This window comes from Carcharhinus amblyrhynchos, chromosome 3 (genome assembly GCF_965287045.1).
Source record: "Carcharhinus amblyrhynchos chromosome 3, sCarAmb.v2.hapA, whole genome shotgun sequence".
Taxonomy (NCBI): Eukaryota; Metazoa; Chordata; class Chondrichthyes; order Carcharhiniformes; family Carcharhinidae; genus Carcharhinus; species Carcharhinus amblyrhynchos.
Window position 1 is genome coordinate 23051821 of NC_137326.1, and position 27861 is coordinate 23079681.

Here is a 27861-nt window from a genome sequence, read left to right on the forward strand (position 1 = left end):
TCCGTAGGTACAACCTAACCTGCTGATTATTCCCAGCATTTTCTGTTTCAGATTTCCAGCATCCGCTGTACTTTATTTTCGTACACAGATGCTTAGTTTGTTCACATGTCCTAGATCCTCAGTATAGTTTTGAACTAAACTGGCTTTCTTGTTACACCCAATTGCAGAGTATACATTCAGAAGGCCATGGGCAAGTGCAAGTGTAATAAATAGCTCGTGCTGTTTGATAACCACTAACCACAAAAACTGGACTAATATATTTTTAGCAAGACTGACACCGTAGTGCCATACTGAGGAAGTACTGCACTGCTGGAAGTGCCACCTTTTGGATAAGATGAGGCCCCAACTGCTTGCTCAGGTGGATGTATAAGAACTATAACTGGCATTATTTTCAGAAGAGCAGGAGAGTTATCCCCGATGTTCTGGGCAAAATTCATCCCTTAATCAACATCACAATAATAGATTATTGGGCATTATTACATTGTTCTTTGTGGGACATTTTGGCATTTTCTGCATTTCTTACATCACAAAACTGACTATGTTCAGAAGTACTTCATTAGCTCCAAGGGCAGCATGGTGGCACAATGGGGATAAGGTGGCACTGTGGTTAGCTGTGCTGCCTCATAGCGCCAGGGACCCAGGTTCAATTCCCAGCTTGGGTCACTGTCTGTGCGGAGTCTACGCGTTTTCCCCATGTTTGCATAAGTTTCCTCTGGGTGCTCAAGTTTCCTCCCACAGTCCAAAAGAGCATACTAATTGGTGCATTGGCTATACTTAATGTTCCCTCAGTGTACTCAAACAGGTGCCAGAGTGTGGTGACTAGGGGATTTTCACAGTAACTTCATTGCAGTGTACTTGTGACACTAATAAAACCTTGAAACATTAAACTTTAAATGCTTTAGGATGTGGTGATGAAAATGTTATAAAAATGCAAGGCTTTCTTTAAGACATTATTGCAGTAATTCAAGTGGACAGGCTAATATCACCTATTCAGTGCTAAATATAGCCATGTTGCTATTACTCACAGCCCATGAACAAATTAGAAAACATGATTGGTTGCCAACCGCAAGCATGTAACATTCCTAAAAATCAACATTGTGGTCATTGCATTATCAGCATACAAAACCTAACTCTACTGTCTACTGTTCCCACAATGATACGTTACATTATATTAAATGTAAATTTTCCGTGCTATAGATAAAACTCAATGAAAATTATTAACATTGAACAAAAAGAAATACCTACACAACCAAGTCCATGATGTAGAGATCCAATCTGTAGGGGAAGCACATATACAATAAATTAAACTTCAAAAGGGAAACAGGATTTCAAATCACAACACAGTCAGTATATTGTGCTTTAAAACTAATTTGGACTAAACAAAAATATCAAAACATGCCATTTTATAGATTTGTACACTGTTTGCAAGTTAGTCCAACTACACTGAACATTTAAGGCAATTAAAAGTTATTCCAAGCTTCCCAGAACTACTTTTTAGTGTTTAGTCCAATTTCCAATCTTCCTTTCCTGAAGAGGTTTAGAAAAGTGTTGGTTTCCCCACAACTTTTTTTCACTGTGCAAGAATCCTGGAAAAACCCCTGCATCCAGTTTGCCTGCTAATTAATGGCAATTAACGCAAATACTATTGCTGACTGTACACCTCTTTAATTTCACTATTATACTGAACTAGACTTTTAATGTTTTTATTTAATGTACCCTGGATAAGGGCAGTTGAGAGAACATAAGAACATAAGAAATAGGAGCAGGAGTAGGCCATCTAGCCCTTCGAGCCTGCCCCGCCATTCAATAAGATCACGGCTGATCTGTTGTGGCTCAGTTCCACTTTCCCGCCCTCTCCCCATAACCCTTAATCCCCTCTCTTATCAAAAACCCATCAACCCGCTTCTTAAAAATATTTAGCGAGGCAGCCTCCACCACTTCAACGGGCAGAGAATTCCAGAGATTCACCACCCTTTGAGTGAAGAAGTTCCTCCTCAACTCCATTCTAAACCGCCTCCCCCTTATCTTGAGGCTGTGCCCCCTAGTCCTACTGTCTTTTTTGAGCGGGAAGAGTCTCTCCACCTCTATCCTATCCATCCCATTCATCATCTTATACGTCTCAATGAGATCTCCCCTCATTCTTCTAAACTCTAGCGAGTACAAGCCTAGTTTATTCAGCCTCTCCTCATAGCTCAACCCCCTCAACTCCGGTATCAGCCTAGTAAACCTTCTCTGCACTCCCTCCAGGGCCAAAATATCCTTGCGCAGGTGCGGCGCCCAAAACTGCACACAGTACTCCAGCTGCGGCCTCACCAATGCCCTATACAGCTGCAGCAAGACCTCCCTACTTTTATATTCAATCCCCCTCGCTATGAAGGCCAGCATCCCATTCGCCTTCCTGACCACCTGCTGCACCTGCAAGCTGGGTTTTTGCGACTCATGCACAAGGACCCCGAGGTCCCTCTGCACCGTCGCCTGCTGCAGTTTTTCGCCACGTAAGTAATAATCCTTCCTGGGAATTGTGGTTTGGGCCTTCATTGACCAATTTTTGTTTGGTTTGAAAGTTGTAGCAAAGGTCAATTAATTAACAACCACACTACCCCCACCCCCCACAAACATCATCAGTAGTCTGGTAAAGAGTGAGAACAGACAATTTGCTGTGTGGGAACAGGGAGATAAACAGTTTTCAAAAGGATAAAGAGAAAAGAAAAAGTGCCTTGAATCCTAGACAAGACATCAGGGTGTCAAGGTCACTATGTTCTCAATGTTTGACATTGGAAGCCAGATTTTGAAGTTTGATGTGACCTGGGTGGGCACAGATAGTTCAATGACAGCCTTCGTAACTGGCCTATTCAAATGTCAGCTGGGCAATGATTTGATTAAGTCATTCTCCATAAACTTTGCTGTGTAAAGAAAGCATAAGATGATATTCCTTGAACACAACGGTGTGTAGAGGTTTTTACATATGGCATTGACTGATGCCATGGTGTCTGCGAGCTTTTATATAGACGTTGTGCCTCAATCTAAAGTGTAATAATAATACTGATGTTCTTTGATATTCCTGTCTCAGACATTAGCATGAATCAAGGTTTTATCTACACTGAATAAAATAAAACCACCGTTACAAAGAAGTATCATTTTGAACCACCTCAGGGTTTGAGGAAAGGTGAATGGATTCCTTATAATTTGTCCAGTTTTTTTTATACTTGTTTCTCAAGAATTTTTTTAGGATATTACCTGGAGATCTGGTCTATAATGTTACCATTTGCCCCTGGGAACCAAATGACCATATTCAAAAGTAGGAAATGCAACAGAAAGAGGGGACTAAAATAACATAGGTTTATTTAAATTACAGAAAAATCCTGTTCAGTTAACATTTAATCTGCAGTGTTGAGTGCTTCTTCAATGTATCCAGCTCCCTTGATTTCAGCAAAGCAGTGTTACAAATTCTTCATCACTAAGGGCCAGTTTTTCCCCTTCCAGCAGTTAAAATGGCAGGATTAGAATATCTCATCAGGCATGGGATTTTCCAAGATTGGATAGATGATGCAGGGGAGGGCAGGAACAGCTTGCAGCTGAATCTTTCCAAAAACGCAACCACTACTGAAAGGACAAATTTCATTCTGCTGGACTGAAAACTGGAATTGGCTGACGAACAAGATGGAATCTTTTTAATTTCAGATACTGTTTCAAAGGTGCTTCTAATAAATGTACAGCAAAGGAGGCGTTTCTTCTTGGGGTCCTGGTAAACATGTGGAACAGAAGAATATAACTTGTGTTCAGGAGCAGGTATGGAAAACAGCCAAAGGACATTGACAAAATGGAGAAGAAAGGTTAGTAATTGTCAAGAAAGCCTAACTAGTATTTTACGATGCGAAGTAGATGGGAAAACTGGGCACATCCAAAAAGGTTTCATCTTACCCCATTTTGTCATGTTTGCAGCTGATTTCTAAGATCACAGTAAATGCCTCTAAGCTTTGTACAGTTGGAATGCCAGTTAACGTGTCTCTTTCTTTTATATGCTCCTCAGCCTTCCAGGAACTCAACAAGGTGGCGCACAACAAACAAAAGAAACCCAGTCCAGTCGAGGTGAACAGATTATGTTCAACACCCAGGTCTCGAGTATATAGCAGAGTGGAATCAGGAGAAGTCTCTGAAGTTCAGGGGTTAAAATTTCACCCCTTTCCTTATCATTCTTCTCTCCTTATTCATTCCCTTATAGACACAAGGGCATCACCATGATTTACCTCATCAGCAATATAATCTCTGTCTGAAGGAATGTCTTAAAGCCAGCATTCTAACATACGTTCCTTTCTATAACTTTCAATGAACTCAAGAGGCAACTAGATCCCAGTAATGTTAAAGATGCCAGCAATCTCAGCCCCCTCCATTAATCGTTCATTTTATTGCGACATGTAAGGAACTCAAAGCCTTCTCTGCATCATATAGCTGGTGTTTGCTACCACCAGGACACATGCACAGTTGTACTCCATCACAGTGATGTCACTGTCAGTGATGGAGATCAGAGTGGAGATTATGGCTGATTTAAAACACCCAGTAATCAAGTTGCCCGCAACAACTCGCGCATGCCCAGATTTGAACAACTCAATTCATTCTCCATCTTGATTTATTCTTAATCTCATTTAACACAGTTGGAATGGAAGTTGTCCTTAGCACACAGACAGGACGTGGTCTCCACAAGAAGGTCAATTCCACCAGTGGCATCATGGACAGATGTATGTCCAACATTTCAATTAGTGATGAGATCAAGTAGGCAAGTTCACTTTGGCAGCCATGTCCCTGAAGACCACTGAGCAAATGTAACAATTTACTTAAGGTGACTCTAATGACAGCCAGTGATATTGGCTAGAATATTACACACCAGAAACATTTTCCTGAAGATCAGAGTCCTACTTTTCCCTAAACTGCAAGAGAAGGGTCATTATCTCATCCTGTGCAATTCCAATATTAAATGCTCCGACTGGCAACATAATGCACCATGCAGCAGTAATCCTGACGTTCTTGGTGGGACTCTTGTAAAGCAGCTCAAATCCGCTTCGGGATGTTGATAACATGTTGAATGTTGATCCCTATAATTGCTAGGGCTCGCTGCTGAAATGTACCACTGTTTGCAATCTTCCCTGTTCTTGGAATCAGATAATTACCGTACAAACAGATCACTTGGTCGATCAACACTGCAGCAGAGACTTTCTACACATAATTATATTGTTCATAATTTGCATATAATTTCTACTGATTTTATATCAAAGTGAGGCTCACGTCCATTTTTGTCAAGAACACTCCAGGCCATCTGAAAAAGTAATGTGAAATGCACAATGGGTACACGGAGCAATCTCCGTTCAATTTCCCAACCCTAATTAAACGTTCCACTGCAGTGCCACCAGCCATGGTAACTGGGAAATCAGCTGTGTAGAATCTTGCACTTTAGCAGCATGTTTTTCCTCTGGTTTAATTCCCTTAATTTATGTGCCATTATAAATTTAATGAGAGAGTCATTCTTCTAAAGGTGTTAACAAGCAGAATATTGTGTAAAACGTAAATGATGCCAGGTCTGAATGACGTGTCATTTGTACAGCCCAGCTCCCTTGGAGAATTTTCCAACTTGACATTTCGGTAGGTTGCTAGGAAGATTCTCAGATCTTGGTTCCAAGAATCTGTTTGCATTTTCACCTGGATAATATCTGACCATTTCTTGCACTTTAAAGTCATTTTTATGCATGTCCATGATTAAGCACTTTTCTGCTGAGTGAGCAATTTTGGGGTCAGTGAATTAACATTTTAAATATTTCATGCATGCTTCGTGCAACATAATTTTGAAACCACACACTTTTATGAGCAAACCATATTCATATTTAACTGGTGATAGCTATCTAAGCGCAGACATCATAAGGCACGTTAGTAATCACCATTAATCCAGAAGGGAATTGGTTTTTGTGGAAAATAATTTTATGTCTAAAGACAGACCATTCGCAGAACAATGTGCTGATGCAATGGAATATTTTTCGGTGAAAAAGAACTAACATCATGATTCAGCCCTGCAATGAGAACATTTTCCATTTGTGCCACCTCTTCTTTTGAATGGTTTTATCAAAATTCTTGCCCCACATGCTAATTTCACCATTACTCAAGTAGCATCATACTCTGCCATTGATCGAATGTATATGAACTTACTGGTTTCTTTCCCACAATCAATTTTTCAACCTTCTGAACCTGGGAGACATGGTCCTCATTGGTCTTAAGTTCCCTTTTGCGGATCCGTTCATAAATTCCTGTAAGCATTTCTCGAGGGATGTCTTCTCCATCATCCACCCCTGTGGGACACAACAATCCTGGTTAGTCCCCTACCTATCTATTCATAAGAACATAAGAACATAAGAATATTCTTATAGCTAGGGAGTGGTCCTTGTAATACAAGAGTCTGGCATTAAGAGGGTTAACATGGATCTGAGTACAGTACCACTGCCCAATAATGTAAGAGAACACGACCTGGCATCTCGGAGGCAGTCTAGTGTTGGACAAAGCTGAGTGTACAAATAAGCACATATACAGCTCCTAGCTTGAACCCTTTATTGTATATACATACACAGTTCTTGTAGTTAACAAATACATAGTGAACCAATGTAAGACCACAAAGACTTTATTATGCCAAATTGTATCCAACACCCTACCACAATCCTTGCTCCAAAGTAATAAAGTCCAGATCAAATTTTGCTATGGCAATTTTGTGTATCTTAGAATTGCAAAATTGTTCGTAAATGTCTCTATTTAATCAGGCCTAAAGTTAAAGAAAATTATTACATTGTGTCCGCAACTGGATTTTATTTTTGCAGATAAATTGCAACCAGAGTGTGAAGAGACATTTCCTGTAATCCAGGCACCCATCAAAACTTTTAATTGTCTAAGAACAGGTTGTTGAAACAATGCTTGCCACTGACAGGCACACCCAAAACCCCTTGGAAATACTCAATAGGTGCAATATTTCAAGGAAAGACTGCCAGCCACGAGAGAGAGAGACTGCAACTGACACAGGCGCATCAAGAAAATCTTCAGCAGAGTGAACAAGTTGTGTGCTCTCTCTCTCTTTCTCTCACTTGGTATCTCGAGAGAGAAAGTGGATTCAAGAAGCCAGCTGTACCAGAAACCCACCAGAAAACTGAGATTGTGTAATAATTGCAACATCTTCTACATTTGACTGCATCCAAGAAACTGGCTAACCTAAATCAACTGCAACGTTTAAAATCTATGCCTCAAGAGCAATCAAAGCACACTTAATCAAATATTCTTCTACCTTTTTTTGATTGCCCCTTATTTCTGACACTTATGCATGTGCCCACCTGATTGCATAAGGGCCAAATGCCTGACATTGCATTTTTTATTATTTTTCTTGCATCTACTGGCTCATAAATGAGCTTTTTTTTACAGTTCAGGAAACCTTGTTTGACTGACTCCTTACTGCAGGGATTCTATGTTGTATGCACCTCTATTTTAAGTATGTCTGGTGCTGCTCCTTGCATATCCAATTTATCTACTTAATTAGAAATCAATCTTTTAGTGTGCATTTGCAAACAAACCCATTAGTTATAGATATACATCAAGACAGCCAAGTTATTGAGGATTTACTAAAATTTAGTGTTACTAGTTCCACAGCTAACACAAGCTAGGAGGATGAAGATTAATGGTGATTTATGCAAAACTCTTTTACTCCTCTCTGCCTCATGATAGCATGTTTGAAAAATCACTATTATTTCAAAATGTCGTTTCGTATATCGGAGGTCCATCAAAAAGAAACCATTTTAAAACGCAGCTACTTAGAAATCTTATATACTTTTCTTTCCTGAATTTCATAACACAGAGATAAATGTTTGGGCTATGCTGTCAGAGTTATTTGGGTTCTTCATCTGCGACAAGTTACTGCTATTTGTATCTGACAACATAGCCTCAATAAACACTTTCAATTTGGTGTTTTTTATTCTCATTTCAGGCAATTTCCAGGTTTAATATATTCAGGAGATGAAACTATACAGGTAATCTTTCCAAGATGACACCGGAACTTGGTGAATTCTTGCGAGCTGTGCCCAACATACCATCAAATCATTTTATTCTCGTTCTATGCTTTTAAAACTCTGCTCTAACTCTTATAAACTCTATGAACCTACCTCATATCAAGCTAATCTTTCACTGCAGCCTAGCTATGACTATAACACTATAAGCTGCACTCTGTCTCTTCCTTCTCCATGAAGGGTATGCTTTCTCTGTCTAGCTCGCAAGAAACAATACTTCTCACTGTAGACAAATACATGTGACAATAATAAATAAAATCAAATACCTATTTGAGCTATCTTTTCTATTTGCTGCTGCCTGCATTTCCTTCCTGCTATCATTTGCTCTATCTCTAACAGCTGATCACCAGTCCAGGTTTACTTCCCATCACTGCTACCAATCGTTCCATCATCCTTCTCCAATACGACGTCTCACAACACCAGGTTAAAGTCCAATTAGGGGGCCATGTGGTACAGAAGGTGAACACAATGCCATTTTAAATCGGCAAGTGATTTTTTTCAATACTTTCAATGTCTTGACTTGGTCTTTATCCACTGTGCTGGAAGTTATACATTATTTAATCTGCTTTTATATTGTACTTTTAATTTGGATTCCAATAGATCACAGACTGTATTTATGTTGCTAAATCAATTTCCTGTAGCAGGATTATAAACCATGGTAATAGTGGATTTGCAAGTCTGCTGCAGACATACAATCAATAGATTCGGCAGTGCATGTGTCAGCAACGTAAATGTCAGTGGCCATTTTATAGACTTCCAGAATCTGAATTAAAACAATGGTTTAAAAGGTAGCTTCAAGGGCAGATTAGAGGCTAGGAATCTAATGACAAGTAATCCACTTCTCGACTCCCAAAGCCTATCCATCATCTACAAGGCACAACTCAGGAGTGTGATGTAATACTCTCCCATTGCCTGGATGAGTGCAGCTCCAACACTACTCAAGAAGACTGACGCCATCCAGGAAGAAGCAGCCTGCTCGATTGGCACCACATCCATTCCCTCCTCCACTGACATTCAGTAGCAGCATGTGTACTAAGTACAAGGTGCACTGCAGGAATTCACCAAAGATCCTTAGACAGCACCTTCCAAACTCACAACCACTTCCATCTAGAAGGACGGGGTGGGGAGGTGGGGGGGTGGGGGGGCGGGGGGAGGGGGGCACCAGATACAAGGGGAACACTACCACCTGCAAGTTCCTCTTCAAGCCTGACTTGGAAATATATTGCCGTTCCTTTGCAGTCGCTGGGTCAAAATCCTGGAATTCCCTCCCTAACAGCATTGGGTCAACCCACAGCCCATGGACTACAGCGATTCAAGAAGGCAGCTCACCACCACCTTCTCAAGTGCAACTAGGGATGGGCAATAAATGCTGGCCTAACCAGTGACACCCATGTCCCACAAATGTAAAAATAAAATTTGGTACAATACCCTCCTGATTGGTAAACAATCACTCCGTCCATCACTGATGAACAGTAGCAGCAGTGTGCGCCATCAACAGGATGCACTACAGGAACTCAACAAGGGTCCTTAGGCAGCACCTTCCAATCTCACGACTGCTAACTGCTTGAATTTCCCCTCCAATTCACGCACCATCCTGACTTAGAAATATATTCCTGTTTCGTCACTGTCACTGGGTCTATCTAAATCCTGAATCACCCGACCTAACAGTACTCTGGCTGTACCTACACCACAGGGACTGCAGCAGTTCAAGAAGGAAGTTCAACACCACTTTTTCAAGGGCAATTAGGGATGGGCAATAAATACTGGCCTATCCAGCAATGCTCACATCCCAAAAATGAACAAAAAAAAGCTACTCATTGGGTTATCTGCAGCTCACAATTATGTCTGCTAATACTGCAGATGGAAACTTAACACCTATCCTACTGATTCCCTTCATTATTTGAAAAACTTGTGCTCACTCTTGTATATTATTTACACAGATTTGAAATAAACACATCTCTGTGCCAAACAACAGTTAGCTGTTTCAACATGTGATTTTTCATGGTAATGAATGGGACCAGAATAATGAAAAAAATGAATGGGACCAGCTTATGAAATAATCACTGTGGCCTATTGTAGAAAGTGACACTTCAAATCAAGTTCTGCGGTATTTCTAACCTCGTAAATTCTTGACAAAATCCTCCAGTTTCATTTTGCGTTCCGGTTTCACGTTGGGGCTGTACATGTCAGTGTTCAACAAAATAATTGCAAAGGCTAGGATGAAGATCGTATCAGGATTTCGGAACTGCCGCACAACCCCAGAGTTGCAGATACAGTATCGTTGGCTACAAGAGAAGGACAGAAGTTTTGCATGTTATGAACAGGGAAATGATGTTAATAATTGAAAACTAACTGTACTCCATAAATTAAAATGAAATGACACAAGTAATCATGTATAGGGATGTGACTGGGTCAAAGAAAAAAGCCCTGTGCAACAAGAGCACTCAAGAAGCTTGACGCCATCCAGGACAAAGCCGCCCACTTGATTGGCACCACATCTACAAGCATTCAATCCCTCCACCACTGACACTCACTAGCAGCAGTGTGTACTGTCTACAAGATGCACTGCAGCAATTCACCAAAGACCCTTAGGCAGCACCTTCCAAACTCACGACCACTTCCATCTAGAAGGACAAGGGCAGTAGATACATGGGAAGACCACCACCTACAAGTTCCCCTCCAATCCACTCCCTATCCTGACTCGGAAATATAACGCTGTTTCTTCACAGTCACTAGGTCAAAATCCTGGCATTCCCTCTCTAATAGCATTGTGGGTCAACCCACAGTGTATGGACTGCAGTGATTCAAGAAGGCAGCTCACCACCACCTTCTCAAGGGCAACTAGGGATGGGCAACAAATGCTGGCCAGGCAGCGACGCCCATGTCCCACGAATGAATAAATAAAGGTGGGAGAGAACAGCTGACGTGGGAGACACAATTTATGGCTGGAGGAGCAATTCCTTTCCTCCTGCATTGGCTGCTCCACCAATCACAGCTCTGCAGGTAGTTCCCACTTTCAGTCACTGACAGCAGAGTTGTAAATTTATTTAAGCCCTGCACCAGCACTGAAGATTAAAACACAGAAAATCCAATGGCGGAAGGCTCCTGGGTCATGAATTAAAATGGGGTGGAGGGGGACTGAATTCAGAAAACTATTTAAAAGTACCTAAGGCTTTGAGACAAAATAACAGGAAGCGGGAAGAATCACATCCCTGCATCCAAAGACTATTTCGTACACACAGATTTTATTTTTAGTATAAACCATATTTGCTAGCATAAGTTTATTTTCAAACTAGCAACTTGTGGTGATAAAGGTCAGTGAAACTCTCAAAGATAATCAACAGTTTTCAGTATTACAATCGTCGCACTAGAATAATTTACTTCATAATGTATCTATGATGGCCACAGTGAAAAAGAATTACTTAATTGCAGTTAAAGATCACAGTGTGCTATCTGTACATTTGTGTGTACATCAGTGTGTGCACCATTTTGGGAAAAAAAATGAAATGGGGGGGAAAAGAAAGAAAAAATAGAAAAAAGAAACTTGCATTTAGAGTAACTTCACAACAAGTTGAAGGAACTTTCTTTTAATGCACAATGGAAGCCATTTGGAATCAATATAGCTGGGTTTTATCCACTCCTACCTGCTTCATTATCCCATGCTGCACAAGCTCCTTTCCTCTGCAATCACTTCCACCTTCCCCCCGCCAACTGCACACTTGTCTGGTCTTAATCCCCAAGGTCATCCTGCACTTTTGAAATCCGATAGTGTCCAGGTATCCAGCACAAGAGAGGTAAATGCTAAGAATATATCTATCGTCTATATTTTGGTTTGTTTTTCCAAGGCAGACAACGATGAAGGCAATCCACGCCAAAGGAAACGAACTAGAAGGCACAGCCTCAAAATAAGAGGAAGTCAATTTAGAACAGAGTTGAGGAAGAACTTCTTTTCTCAGAGGGTAGTGAATCTTTGGAAATCTCTGCCCATTGAAGCAGTGGAGGTTACCTCATTAGATGTGTTTAAGTCACAGGTAGGTAGATTTCTGATCAATAAAGGAATTAAGAGTTACAGGGAGCAGGTGTGTAAGTGGAACTGAACCACTTTTAGATCAGCCATGATCTTATTGAATGGTGGGGCAGTCTCGAGGGGCTAGATGGCCTACTCCTGCTCCTATTTCTTATGTTCTTATCTCTTTCGTGTTTACCCTGAAGAAATTTGTTATGATTGTTTAGCTTCTTTGCAATAGTGGGAAATTCCTATCCCAAAATGCATTTGCATGTTGAGTTTATTAGAAGCATTAAATCTAATCATTAAAGAACACTGATTTGGCCTCAATACTGTGTCCAATTCTGCTCACAGCCCATTAGAAAGGATGTGAAGGCACTGGAGTGGGGTTCAGGGTACAGAAATGTTTTTAGAATGAGGAATTTCAGTTACACTGATGGATTGGAGAAGTTGATGCTGTCCTCTTTGGAGAAATGGAAAGTCAAGAGGATGTCTGATGTAGGTGTCCAAAGTCATCACGAGTCTGACAGTGCAGATAGGAAGAAATTGTACGCACTGGCAGAAGAATCGAGAAGTAAGGGACACTAGGTGAATGGCAAAAGAACCATGAGGAAAAGCTTTTTCATGTAGTGAGTGATTCGGACCTGAAATGCACTACCTGTGTGTTAATCGTAGCTTTCAAAAGGGAATAGGATAATTATCCAAAGCAAAAAAAAAGAATGCAAGGCTACAGAGCTCTTGTATAGGCATAGGCAAGACAGGCTGACCAACGTCCTGCTGTGATATAAACAATGATTCTAAAAATGAAAATGAAATGAAATATTTAGCTAGCCATGGATGGCATGAGAAAGAAAACAGAAGGAAGGCAGAGCATACCCGGGTAAGAAAAACAAGCAGATATGATCAATTACCCAGGCAGAAACTACGTGAACAAGGGAATACTCCAGGAAAGGAACCGACTGGGAACTGGGAAGCAGTGGTCAAATGGCCATAAAATCTAAGTTTCCAGGGAAACATGCTTTATCCAGCATTCACTGCAGCCAGTGACATATATACAAAGTATAAAACCAGATGTGATCTCTTCAGTGCTGTTAATGTCACTATAAAAGTTAAATATTTTGATAACATTTAAGAAGGCCTTCAACAAAAAATGCACTTCATTGGACTATTCGCACGCTGGATTAAAAAAACCTGAAATCACCATTTTGATCATCACAACAAGCATCTATAAAAAATTGGATTTGCAATTTAAAAATGATTGAATGATAAGTGCAGAAGTTCAGTTATTTGCAGTCAAATGTAGATATGGGCTTGAGAATTTGTAACTATAGAAATGCAAAGACTCGTGGAAGTTGCATGTGTAATGGCTCAATCATGTTAACAACCAATTGATCAGTTTAATTTTATTGGAAGTCACAACTAGCATTTCAATAATAAGTCTCTTTATACAAGACGAAATGAGAACTGACAATGTTGCTTTTTATTCGTGTTGCACGAGAATAACTGGAGACAAAGTGCAGTCCAACTTTAAGCTCTTGTGGCTGGAATCAGGGCAGGCGAGACTCACAGAGTGGAATTCTCCGTTGGCCTAGGAGGGGATTTTACAAGTCTCACCTGAGCGAGATTGTAAATTCCCAGCCTGTTACGTAGTTACACAGGAAAAAAAACCTTGCTTGTTTTTTTTCAAACCTGTGGTCAGTACGCAAGTGAGATTTTGAAAAACCATGAATCACAATACCTGAAAGCCTCGATCAGACGTTCTACTTTCTGAGCTTCTCCTTGGACTCGGATGTGGGCCTGGAACTTTCTGAGAGCTTCGTCTAATTCCATTCCTGAAAAATCCATCTCATCGACAACACAGCTGAAATAAAACAAAAAACAGTGATTACTTGGCATGATTTAAGTATTTAGAAAAATACTTTAAAATTTGAGGTGCAACAAAAAAAAACTTTTGAAATGAGTATTTTTGTACGATTTATCTAATCCCCAGAGTGCGAAATCATTCAAGGAGAATGTTACCTCCTGTATTCCTACTTTGGATGTCTGCTATTATTGTTCATTACTTACGAGGTTGGGGCCTTGGATTCAGCATTTCTGTAGCTGCAGAAAAAACCTTGGAATTTTTGCCCACCAGGTTTTTCTTACCCCAATAGCTTATGCATCATAACAAAGCCACCTAGATTCCACTCAACGGAATCAACCTCCTAAAACAATCTTGCTCCTCAGGCTTCACATCCCTTCTTAAAACTGAACTCACTGCTTAAGCTTTTGGTCACCCTTTTTCACCCCATAAGTGCATAAGAGGCCATTCTGCCCATCGAGTCTGCACTGTCTCTCCGAAAAAGCACTCTACCTAGGCATATTCCCCGCCCTATCCCTGCACATTGATCATGGCCAAACCACCTTACATGCACATATTTTCACACACATGGGCAATTTGGCATGGCTAATCCATTTAACCTGCACATCTATGGGCCACTAATATGTCCTACTTCTCCTCAACATCTGTTTTCCTCACGTGAAACACAGACTATTAGATTTCCGGGCCTAGAGCTAACAAAACCATGGATGAGGGCAAGTGGAAGTTCTTACCTCACTGATGTCCTTATAAGGAACTTTTATGCATCTATATATTCAATCTGCTTAATATTTTGAGGAAGTAACATCCCAAGAAAACTGTGGAAAGCCTATAGTTATAATATATCCAGTCTAATGGAAAGCCTTTGTTAAAGTTCCATAACAAATGCTCTGGATGTTTAAAATAATGGAAAATCAATTTAAAACCATGAAATAATTGGCTAAAAAAGTGAACAGCGTGGACTTGCTAGAGGAGTAGGTAGTTGCAGGAAACTGGGCATTTCTGTGGATTGATGAAAACATGGAAGAATTATAACACAACCAGAAAAGAGCTATAATTCCAGGAATCAACTGAACGTGACAAGTCATCTAAAAGAAAAAAAAATCACTCAGTGGACTCTGGCATCTGAGCAAAAAAGACTTGTGAAAAAACAACAGACAAGCATAAAGACTCCTGGTGGCAAGTTAATGCTTTAACCACAATCCTGGTGCATGTGTGGTGCCGTGTTGGCTTGAATCTCTTTTGCTGAACTTGTGATTATTCCCATTGGGATCAACAAGCAGCATGGCAGGCTCAATGGAACTAGCTAGAAACTGTATTCCTTATGATGGTCTGGAAACTGATATGATATCGCTTGCATAATTTGATTGCAAATTCATCAATATAAGCAATTTAGTTGAGTAAATACTCAACACAACCAAATGCACTGCCCTGCAAATACTTACTGGAGTCAAAAGGGAGTGTTGAAACAAGATGAAAAATTAATATCTGTCCAGAATATATCCAGTTGACACTCCAGGGACCAATCAACATCCTCAGACCATGGACATGTTAGATTCTGCAGATGGCTGACAGCTTTATTTCATTATGAAAAATACATATTGGCCTTTGTCCCACATTGTACTTTGAGAATTGGAAGGTTATGTCTCTATCAAGTTAATTGCAACTCAGTTCTTCTGGGCCGACTGAAATGGGCATACACAACAGGAAATTGCTAGGACATAGATTAATCCTAATGCACAAGTTATGCATGGGTCATTATGTCAAGAGAGATGGTTAACTGTTGTGTTTTTTTTTAACCTGAGAAAGAAATGCAATTAGAAGTTCAGAAACAAAGTGAGCCATTGTTTAACTTCCATTTTTAGTAAGTTAGTCTAATAGCTTATAGATAAATACAAATTTCTGTTCAACTCCTGGGTGACTGTGCATTAGCAGGTACATATGAAAACATACATTTGTTCTAATGGAGTAAAGATTAATACAGGATAGAACGGTGACATAGCGGTTAGCACTGCTGCCTCTCAGTTCCAGGGACCAGGGTTCAAATCTGGCTTCAATGACTGTCTGCATGGAGCTTGCACAGTTTCCCCGTGTCTGTGTGGGTTTCCTTCAGGTGCTCTGGTTTCGTCCCACGATCCAAAGATGTGCAGGTTAGGTTGACTGGCCATGCAAAATTGCCCCTTAGTGTCAGGGGTGCTGAGCAAGATAAATATGTGGGGTTACAGGGATAGGGCCTGGTTGGGATTGTTGTCAGTGCAGACTCAGTGAGCCGAATGGTTTCCTGCTGCACTATAGGGGTTTTATGATTCTTAGGTACAAATTACGAAAAATAATTTGTTCAAGTCTTAAAGATCAGACATGCACATCAGTAATATTCACAATAATATTTTATAGATACAGCCCCCATCAGCAGTAAGCATAAGCCAAGTTAGAAGATAGCTAAAATGAGTATTTCAAAAGCAAGGAAGGCAGATAACAGCAAGCAGCATCCAAAATACATTTTTAAAGCTATGTTTGTAGCTGACAGGGAGTAAAAGACTGGTTAAACCTTTCAAAGAACAAGTGGAGTAGAAACATTAAAGCATCTAGAAATTGCAAAGTTGTCAAAACAAGTCACTTAGATCATTCTTCACAAATCAAAACTGTAGCCAAATTCCACATCCTGTCAATTTAGCTCAGGAATCTAATATATAGGATAAATGCAACCCCAGCCTGCACTCCATTATCAGCAAAATGATGGAAGAAGCTGTCAACGGTCCTATCCACCAGCACATAGTCACCAATAATCTGTTCAATGCTCTCAACTTGGGGTTCTGCAAGGACCACTCCGCTTCCAATCTCATTCCAGACTCAGTCCAAATATTGACAAGACAGCTGAATTCAAAAGGTGAGCTGAGTGCAACTGAAAATGACAGTAAAGGAAGTCAAGCAAAACTGTAGTCGGTAAAAATAGGTAACGATGGGGGCAGGGGATGGGTGAGAAAAGAAGGGGTAGTCTTCAACAGCTGGAGTCTCATCTGAATGGAGGAAGATAGTGTGTTTACTAAAGGCCAATAATTTCAGCCTTCAGACCTCACTGCAGGAATTCCTCAGGGCACTGTTCTAAACTTAATTATCTCAGCTACTTTATCAATAACCTTCCTTCTATCACTTGTGCAGCATTCTTGCACGTGAACATGGACTGCTTCATTATCTCAGTCATTCTGTTTTGATTGGAGCTGAACTCGGCAGTCAGTGACCAGACATTCTATCTATTACCAACAAAACAGTGCTGTCCACGTGCACTGTCTGCACTATAGCAGACAGTGCACATGGACAGCAGCTATAGCAGCTAAGCTTCTTTAGTCACACCTTCCAAATCTTCAACATCCATGACCTAAAAGGATAGGAGCAGCTGTGGGAATACCAGGCCACAACAATGTGGTTAAATGCCTTCTGAAATGGCCACTCAGTTCCAAGGCAATTAGGGAACAAATGCTGCCATCCACAATAGGGAAAAAAGATCTGTATTTGTTCAGGTAGCTGTAATAATTCCAAAGTACTGTTCTACAGGAGTCGGGAGTTCTCTCAGTTAACGGTCAGCGTTCCTTCCTCAACCACCAAAAGTAGATGACTTTATCGCCACCCTCTAATATAGAGCATTTTAAACTGGTAAAAGTTACAATGCTTACTCAAGTACATCTCGGTTGAACTGCTTCTGGCGATTGCCTAAAAACTCGCCAATCATCTGTCTGCTAAGGCCTTTCCTCTGCAGAAGGAAGTGAGCAATGCCAACAGGGGTGTCGGGAACAAATCCACGCTCAATCAGATACTGCACACCTTTCTCCGGTTTTCTATGCAAAGAAAATGAAAATTAGAGTGTTAGACATTTCCAGATAAGCAATGTTCTGAAATATATATTTATTATTACGTAACACAATTATGCACCCATATTTTGAGACCAACATACAACACTTAAACACCTTTATCTCTCTCTTTTCATTCACAGATCTGGACTTGTGCATACATGACACTGTCACCATGTAAAATTCTTGGAATTCTCTACTTCACATCATTGTGAAAGCACCATAAAAAGGAGTACAGCAGTTGAAGGACTATACTTATCTTAGACAATAAATGTCAACATCACTTTCATTTAGAACATTAATCTCAATCTAGAAGCACTTGAATAAGGAGGAGCTGATATTGGCTTTATGTAGAATGGGACCTACCTGCCAATTTAAATGCTGCTCCTCTCTATTTGTTTTTCACTTCCCTTCTGAACTTTTTATATTCTGCTTGGTTCTCATTTGTAATACCAACCTAATCATATGCACTCATTTTCAGCTTCATCTTTTGCCTATCTCGTCCATCATCGAAGGAACTCTTGATGCTTTTTTTCTGATGTATTGATAATACCAGCTTCACTGATGTTCTCAACCCCAAAATGGGCCACTCTCTCAGGTACAATAATTTGTTATAAGTTGCACATATAACTAGTTGTACATATAACTTCTTGCTACAGGAATGAGACACAGACTAACTTCAATTGCCCCATCTGACTTATATTCCCAGTAGTAGTTTCTCAATAACAAACAAAATTGGCCCCGGCCAATTTCACTGTCTCATGTTCAAGGATTACTGAACAAATTGTTCTGTTCACAGTTGCCAGCCCCAAATGAGATCACCATAAGTGGGCACTGAACTCTCGACCCTGTTCATCTGCATGCAGACTAGGAAAATGTTTCAGCCAGAGGAGATTAAGTGATTAATTTTATTGGAAACTGTATTTCCATTTGATCAATTTCCTAATTCTTGTTTGAAAAATAGATTTCCATTCTCATTAATGCATTCCGTACAGGGTAAAGTATGCAATATTATCAGAGATCAAATTCACTGGAAGCATTATGCATGCTTATAGCAATGATCAATAAGGAAAGAACAAATCAAGACATCTTAGACATTACAGGGAATCAATCCATTTGGTACATAAGGATTTCAGAGGTGCTTCCTAGGTGCAACATGATTTGGTCTCCTAGTCTGAGGAAGGACATTCTTGTTCTTGAGAGAGTCCAGCAATTCCTGGAATGGCAGGACTGACACATGGAGAGACTGGATTGACTGGGCTTGTACTCACGGGAATTTAGATGAATGAGAGGGGATTTCATAGAAACATATAAAATCCTGATGGGACTAGACAGGCTAGATGTGGGAAGAATGGTCCCGATGTTGGGGAAGTCCAGAACTAAGGGTCACACTTCAAATATCAGTGATAAGCCGTTCCGGGCTGAACTGAGGAAGAACTTCTTCACTCAGAATTGTGAACCTGTGGAATTCGCTACCACAGAAAGCTGTTGGGGCCAGTTCGTTAGGTATGTTCAAGAGGGAACTGTACATGGCCCTTGCAGCTAAAGGAATCAAAGGATACGGAGAGAAAACAGGAGTGGGATACTGTAAGTGCACGATCAGCCAAGATCATATTTCATGGTGGGCGCAGGCACGAAGGGCTGAATGGCCTACTCCTGCACCTACATCCTGTGTTTCTATAACACCATCTTTGATCCCTTTTTATGAAAATGAAGGCAGATAGTCTTAAAAAGAACATAACCACGGGTAGAAAGATGGCTTCGATTAACGGATCAGTTACCAAAAGAGCAGCTAGGTCTTTAAAAGCTAGAGTGCGGTTACAAAAGGTCATAAAAAGACAAATTAAATTCTGCATATCATGGTCCAGAACTTCCGATGTCTGGGGGGGCTCATACCCCAGAGATACCCAAGAAGATGCAACCTACAATGGGCAATTGCCCTGCATCAAGAAATATCCAATTGTTACCCAGGAAAAGTTAGAAGAGTTAAAATCACTTCTAACTTTGGGTAACCCAACTACCAACTCCCCCAAATAACCTAGTTTGCCCCCCACCCTTCACTCCTCCAGCGCAGACTTGGGCAGCTGTCTTACGGTGATATAAACATTTAAGCCTAACTCTATCCTAACATCTATTATGTTATTGCACACCTGAATCTATCTAATGCAGCCTTTCCAGTCACTTAACGTTCCCAATCAAATATTATGTATAGAATTGAGCTTAAGTACCTTAAGATTGGCAGTGTTCCCATATCTGTTCTGGCTTGCATCATTTGCTCAGATAAAATTGATCATATTATCATTTTCATTAGGTGGTTATGGATCCAATGTGCTGAATTCTGGACCTGTTTGAAAGTACTTTTTCCATCTAATAGCTATTTTGCTAAGAAACAATCTTTGGCAGTGTCATTCAAAGCCATTCTATTATTTACAGTAGGATGACAATTGCACTCGAGTTCATGGAAATGTTGCAAACCTTTTCACTTTTAGTTCAGGCCAGATTAAGCCAAGTGAATAATGGACTTTTTAAATACTGCAGCACTAATGAGATCAACAACAAGCTCTGGTAACTAATATCAAGCCAAGCTAACCGAGTTATGAATGCCCTTTTCCACAATAATCTAAACAGTCCAAGTCTGCAATAACAGAACTGAATGCATGGTGGTGCTCTGATTCTGTGCTCAGAAATTAGAAGCATTTTTGAAAGAGTCCATATCGCGCAACCTAACTGCATTCTGGAACTTTTTTTTAAAAAAAATCATTCATGGGACATGGCATCTCTGCCTGGCCAGCATTTATTACCCATCCCTAGCTGCCCTTGGAGGGCAGTTGAGAGTCAACCACATTGCTGTGGCTCTGGAGTCACATGTAGGCCAGACCAGGTAAGGACAGCAGATTTCCTTCTCTAAAGGACATGAGTGAACCAGATGGGTTTTTCCAACAATCCACATGGCCTCCTGGTTATGAGTAGATTCTTAATTCCAGACTTTTAAAAAAATTGAATTCAGATTCCACCACCTGCTGTGGAGAGATTCGAACAGCTCACCAGAACATTAACTGAATTACTGGATTAATTGTTTAGCAGTAATACCACTGGGCCATCGCCTCCCAATAATCTCCACTATTTATAAAGAATTTGCAAAAAAAGGCAAGATAAAATCAGAGGCTGGTAAAAATGGAAATCAGATATGTCATGCAAAGTAAAACAATGGCACAGTTAAATTCTAGATAAGTGCACATTATTGCTGATGATCTTGTAAATTGTGCGAGGGAATAGAGGCACAAAGTTCGGCATGGCTGGCCTTATGAAGTTCAACTCATAAAAACACTATGGGTGGGATTTTTTCACCCTGCTGTGTTAGTTGAATAGTGTGGCATGGCAGGAGATATGAGTGAAAGGTGGAAAATTGGGCTTGCTCCCAATTTAATTGCCTCTCCCGGTGTTGCCAGCCCCGTTCTGTGTTGCGCAGAATGCTGTAAATTATCACCACTTTTATCTCCCATGTTCTCACCTGCAAGACAATCAGAATTTTTCAGAAAAAAATGCGCTCTACATCTATGAGGCAAAATGGCTCCACGTTTACACAGCATTTTTTTCTTGCATCCAGCAATTGAAAACATTGTGTTTTACTGCCTTGTTTGAACGATCTAAGCTATGATGTGACAACTGCAGAACTGATTGAGTGACTGCCTGTTACGTATATAGCTCCTATTTTTCAAAGGACCCCCAATCATAAACAATAATGTTGCCTCTTAGGCACTGGATGGATGTGCGACTGGAAGCTGTTGGTTTATAGCCCACTTTTCACATACAATCTTTTTACTGTAGTTTTATCAGACCCTATGAATACTTTCGCTCTATAGAAGTTGGAAATATATGAACCGCTGATACAACTAAAACAAGAATAGCATATAACCAATCAATAAGTTTATAGAATCATAGAATCCCGGCAATGCAGAAAGAGGCCATTCAGCCCATCAAGTCTGCACCGACCACATTCTCACCCAGGCCCTTTGCCCATAACTCCATGTATTTACCCTTCTAATCCCCTGACACTAAGGGTCAAGTAAGCGCAGCCACTCCACCTAACCTGCACATCTTTGGACTGTCGGAGGAAACCGGAGCATTTGGAGGAAACACACATGGATACAGGGAAAACATGCAAACTCCACACCGACAGTGACCTAAGGCCAGAATTGAACCCAGATCCCTGGCGCTGTGCAGCAGCAGTGCTAACCACTGTGCCACCATGCTGCCCAGACAGAGGTTCCCACACAAATGAGACAGAGTTCAGAATTCCAGCAGCACTCTTGCCTTGTGAACTGAAGGGGCAGCAACTCTCCCTCCCATTAAAAATGACCAAAAGGTGAGACCCAAGAACATTTTTTCAATAAGATAACTTAATTTAAAAACTAGAAAAGACTTCCATAAATTAGGTTTTTGTATGTCATAGTCATAGAAAAGGACATTTGGCCCATCATGCCTTCAGTGGTCAAAATACTGCCTAACTACTCTAACCCTATTTTCCAGCACTTGGCCCATTGCCTTGTATAAATTGGCATCACAAGTGCACAACTAAATACTTCTCAAGTGTTTTGAGGGTCTCTGCCTCAACCACCCTTTCAGGCAATGAGTTCTCATCATTCTCCTCACATCCTCCCCTAGACCTTCTGCCCCTTTATGCTCCCTGGTCATTGATCCCTTCACCAAGGGGAAAGGATTCCTCCTATCTATGCCCCTCAATTTTTTGTTTGCAACTCTTGCCTGTGCCAATTGCTCGTGCCTATCATGCGAAAACAAGCATTTATTTGTCATTTGACTCTTCAACTCAATAATGTTTCTCAAGGGTTCCTTCAGTCCTCTTGGGAGGTCAAAAGGGTTCCACGGCTGGAAAAGTTTGGGAAACACCGAGTTACAGCAACAAACATCTCTATTCTGAAGGCATTTAGTTTGTGTACACTGCCCAAGATAATTCATTACCTCACTGGACAAATAAACCTTTTGTTTGCAGTGAAAGGGAAGTTTTAATTGAAGGGAAGAGGAGGACGTCCTTGGAACTGAACTGAATAATCAGTAGGCGTAGCTGGTTGCTATGAATATGGTTGTTGGTAGTCTCTTCAGAAATCTTGTTCATGGAAGTCTTTCCTCAGGTAATGGGACCTAATTACTTTGTGTTAAACAAACAAATAAGGTATTATAAATATTGTCTAACACCTTTCCTACTAAAAAGAATTGATCTCTCTTTCAGTCTGACCATCACTTACTCTCTTTGTATTCATCCATCTTCATTGGGCTTTTTTTGATTTTATATATTGACTGGGTGGATAGATGGGATGATTCTTTTGAACTTTGCCTCATGTGATCTACATATGGAGCACTCAATACTTTAACTCATTCTGTTCTAATAGCAGTCAACACAATTCCAGAATACACTCATTAAAGTCTAACCACACAAAAATCATGGATTTCTTTAGTTGCTACATTTTGAACCTCGTAAAATATAATTCTTCGTGATCAATAGTGAGAACCAAAAAATATCCGGCTCCCTTTGTACAGCTTACAAGTAAAACAGAATGCACTTTGTATCACAGCATGAAAACAGTAGATTACTTAGTAAAGCATTATGTATGCTTTTTTAAATGATATGCTGGATTGTGTGTCCAACTGCTGGTGCATTCAAGTGAGCACAGTAAAAAGTCTGACAACACCAGGTTTAAGTCCAACTGATTTATTTGATAGTAAACTCACAAGCTTTCGGGGTTTGTCCCTTCGTCAGGTGAATACCACCATGCCACTGCCTTCCCTGTATACAAATTGAATGAAACACATTGGACTGAGGTAAACACAGTAAAAAGTCTGACAATACCAGGTTTAAGTCCAACCGATTTATTTGATAGTAAACTCACAAGCTTTCGGGGTTTGTCCCTTCGTCAGGTGAATGTGTTTCATTCAATTTGTATACAGGGAAGGCAGTGGCATGGTGGTATTCACCTGACGAAGGGACAAACCCCGAAAGCTTGTGAGTTTACTATCAAATAAATCGGTTGGACTTAAACCTGGTGTTGTCAGACTTTTTACTGTGTTTACCTCAGTCCAACGCCAGCAAATCCACATCATGACTGCATTCAAGTGAAGCAGTGAATAGATATACCCAAATGTCGTGACCACAGCTAGCAAGTAGCCGAGATAAAGATGTGGACTTGGTTGCTTGCTTGGCTAAGTTTTCTGTTATTTCAGTTCATTCAATTTTCTCATACTCAGTTTTGTATGAGTTGGCACTATAGTCCTAGATGGCTAGTTCCGATCTCGATCTGCCTCAATCAAATGAGCCAACCATCAATTGTGAACTACATTTACTTTGGGCCAAAATGACAAAAATAAATGCAATCATGTGGAGCTAATCAGACAGAGCGAGTAGAAGATCACAAAATCATCCTGTCTTCACAATAGGACATTCTCTTCAAGTATTTTACTGTAAAATTTATTCCTTACTTAGCATATAGACAAATTGCATACTGAAAATGCGCTCATACCATAAATAAAAGCACACATACCAGACAATGAGTCACTTGAATAGAAAATGTAAAGGTTAATCATTTGCATAGATCTATGGGGAAATTTGAGTAAAGAAAAGGGGTGGCACAGTGGTCAGCACTCCTGCCTCACAGCGCCAAGGACCTGGGTTCGATTCCCAGCTTGGGTCACTGTCTGTACAGAGTTTGCATTCTCCCTATTTCTGCATTGGTTTCCTCCCATGGTCCAAAGATGTGCAGGTTAGCTTAATTGGCCTTGTTAAATTGCCAATTAGTGTCAGGGGGACTAGCTAGGGTATATGCATGAGGTTATGGGGTTAGGACCTGGGTGGGACTGTGGTTGGTATAGACTTGATGGGCTGAATGGCCTCCTTCTGCACTGTAGGATTCTATGAAAATTCTCCAAGGTAAATAAATGAAAATGACTTGCATACAGAATATAATTTGTCCAAGATAAAGAGTGACATTTACTGCCTTTGCTCAACAGGTATACAAAGCTTTTCTTCCAATGTCAGTGACATCTGATTTTATCTGATTTAGGTTGGACTTCCCAATTTTAGGAAACAATTCACATCATGTGCAATGTAAAGATCTGTTCTTGAGTTTCATTCAATTTGTATACAGGGAAGGCAGTGGCATGGTGGTATTCTCACTGAATAGTAATCCAAAGACCCAAAGTAATGCTCTGGGGATCTAGAGTGTGAATCCCACCATGGCAGATGGTGAAATTTGAATTCCATAAAAATCTGGAATTAAAAAGTCTACTGATGACCGTGAAACCATTGTTGATTGTCGTAAAAACCCATCTGCTTCATTAATGTCCTTTAGGGAAGGAAATCAACTGCCCTTACCTGGTCTAGCCTGCGTGTGATTCCAGACCCACATCAACGTGATTGACCCTTAAATGCCTTGAAATTGCCTGGCAAGTCACTCAGTTCAGGGGCAAAGAGGGAAGGGAAATAATTGCTGCTCCAGTCAGTGACACCCACATTAATGAATTTAAAAAAAAAAGCAGTAGCTAATCCTCAGATATTTAAAATTTTCATTTTCTAGTATTTTTGGAAAGAAATAAGCAGTCCTTCAGCATCCTACATACATATATATGTATTTTGATTTAATCACAATTTAAGAACGCCTTATGCTATTGTCTATACCTTAGTTATTAACTCAGCACCCACCAAACACATCAAAGGAAATATATGATTTCTGATAAAAAATTATGGAAATTTCACGCCTTCACTGAACACTAACAAAATACCTAAAACCTTGCATCTAAATACTTAAGCAAAGGGCAACCACCTAATACACTGCAAAGTTGCAGTTCAAGACTTTGGGAAAGGTGGTGGTAGAAAATAGGGCCAAGTTGATATTGGCTACTCTCACACACAGAAGTTGGGTGGCATGGTGTCACAAGAGTTAGCACTGCTGCCTCACAGTGCCAGGGGCCTGGGTTCAATTCCAGCCTTGGGTGTCTTTCTGTGTGGAGTTTGCACATTCTCCCCGTGTCTGCATGGGTTTCCTCCGGGTGCTCCGGTTTCTTCCCACTGTCCAAAGGTGTGCAGGTTAGATGGACTGGCAATGGTAAATTGCTCTAGTGTCCTAAAATGTGTAGATTAGGGGGATTAGCCGTGGGAATAGGGTGGAGAAAGAGGGCCTGGGTAAGATACACTGTCAGAGCATTGGTACAGACTCAGTGGACCAAATGGCCTCCATCTTCACAAGAGGGATTCTATGTTAGAGGGATTAGTGGGGTAAATACGTGGGGTTACAGGGAAAGGGCCTGGGTGGGATTGTTGTTGGTGCAGACTTGATGGGCCAAATGGCCTCCTTCTGCACTTTAGAGATCCTATGATTCTAAGTATGCAACCCAGGCTGCCTGGTCATCCTGTTGTTGTAGGTTGCCTTAGAGCAAGTCTTCAACCATTTCAAGCAATTTTTGTTGATTTTCAATCAGGTAAATTAAAGGATACTATCCTGGTGGGAGAATACTGACAACCTCCAAATTAATACCCTAATGTCCTCCTTTGCAGTCTGTTTTCTAAAATCAGCAAATCCTCAAAATTGTGAAAACATGGGCTAAAGGGACACTGTCCTTGACAAATCGACAATAAATCACAGGGCAGCATCTGCATCTACTTTAAAGTACACATCCCGACATTACAATCTAAACATAGTGCGTACAATAGAAAGGAGAATGAAATTGCCACGTACTTATTGAAGAGATTCAGGCCAATCCGGTAGTGACGTTTTCGGATGATATCATTGCTAAATGCAGGAGAATCCCAGCTGTTTCGAGTCTCCTTGTGATATGTTTGTTTGCTCAACGTTTGCTCTCGTAAACTGTCTCTGGAAGAGGACTCAGAGCTACAGTTTATCGTATCGTTGGAGTTTGAAGTGCTGTTGATACTGTCATTGTCCCCATCAGAAAAATCCGACTCCGACTTGCTTTGCCGGTTTGCCGAGCCGTTGATGGCCAGGTGGCTGTCAATCTGCCGAGGCCGGTGGCGAGCGGGTTCGTCATCACGGTGGAACACTCTTGTGGGTATCGAGTGCGGAATATGCTTGGGGCTTCCCCGCTGGCTATTCAGGCCCTGCTCGTATGCGTTCTGTCGCTTTAGTGAGCCCCTGTCCGAACGGTCACTTAAATCAACTGAACTATCACTGGGCGGCTCGATAGTTAGTAATGGGAGATGGTCGACACGGAGCCTCGACTCCTGACACTCCAAAGATGGGGTACTCCTGCAGCTCGTGTCAGTGTCTGGCTTGTCATCCCTGTGGGTCATGGACCAGTATTCCTGGGCAGAATTGACAGACCGGAGGCGGAAGTCTGACTCTGTGCTGGATGGCCTGTCTACGGACTGTAAAGAGACAGGAAGTGGAGGGGAAAGTTCTTCCTCGTCTATATACAGGGTGACATCACTGTACGAAGCAGACATTTCATCCAATTTTCTGCGCTCAGCCTCACGTGCAGATTTAGCGTAAGATAGGCTCTCCATCTCCTCCTCTTTTTGTAAATTTTCTTTGTAACGTTTACCCTGTTCAGTAGGTTGTCCATCGTCTGTGTGCAAGCTGCGACAATTCAGTGCATCGTCAATCGATTCTGCAAGCGACTTGACTTGCCTTGAGAAGGCATCTTCCAGCTCCGTTATCGCGTCTGCAAAATCGTTGTTCGCCGCCGGAGACTTGATCACTGCTGAGCCTCCGAGGTCCCCGCAATCCGACTGAACAATGGCTCCTACCTTTCCTGCATCGTCAGTCATGGACACCTGTTTTCCCTCAAAGAATGAGCTGTGGAGTTTCTCAGGTCCTTCAAAAGAAAACTGCATTCTCATATTGGACAGAACAATGCGCCTGGACATGCGGTTCTCTGACATAGAACTTCGAAGCCTTTCAAAGTTTTTGTTCATTTGATATTGGCGGAATGCAGTCTGAATGGTTCGAGCAGCATGCCTGGTTATGAAACGTCCTCCATATTTACGTTCAAGCATCTCCACCTGAAAGCAGACAAACATTTAATAATCCAATTCTTCACAGAAAT

General features: G+C 40.9%; 1 protein-coding gene across 6 annotated transcripts in view; it reads right to left on the bottom strand.

The window, feature by feature from the left end:
- Window positions 1-27861, bottom strand: part of iqsec1b (IQ motif and Sec7 domain ArfGEF 1b) — a 450843-nt gene that overhangs the window by 16039 nt on the left and 406943 nt on the right. For all 6 annotated transcript variants that reach the window (XM_080182200.1, XM_080182225.1, XM_080182208.1 and 3 more), the window contains 6 exons: window positions 26535-27817; window positions 17617-17778; window positions 13826-13948; window positions 10200-10366; window positions 6193-6332; window positions 1246-1275 (listed from right to left, as the gene is read on the bottom strand). In XM_080182200.1, coding sequence (XP_080038326.1) covers window positions 1246-1275; window positions 6193-6332; window positions 10200-10366; window positions 13826-13948; window positions 17617-17778; window positions 26535-27817 — 1905 coding nt within the window. The remainder of the gene's footprint in view (window positions 1-1245; window positions 1276-6192; window positions 6333-10199; window positions 10367-13825; window positions 13949-17616; window positions 17779-26534; window positions 27818-27861) is intronic.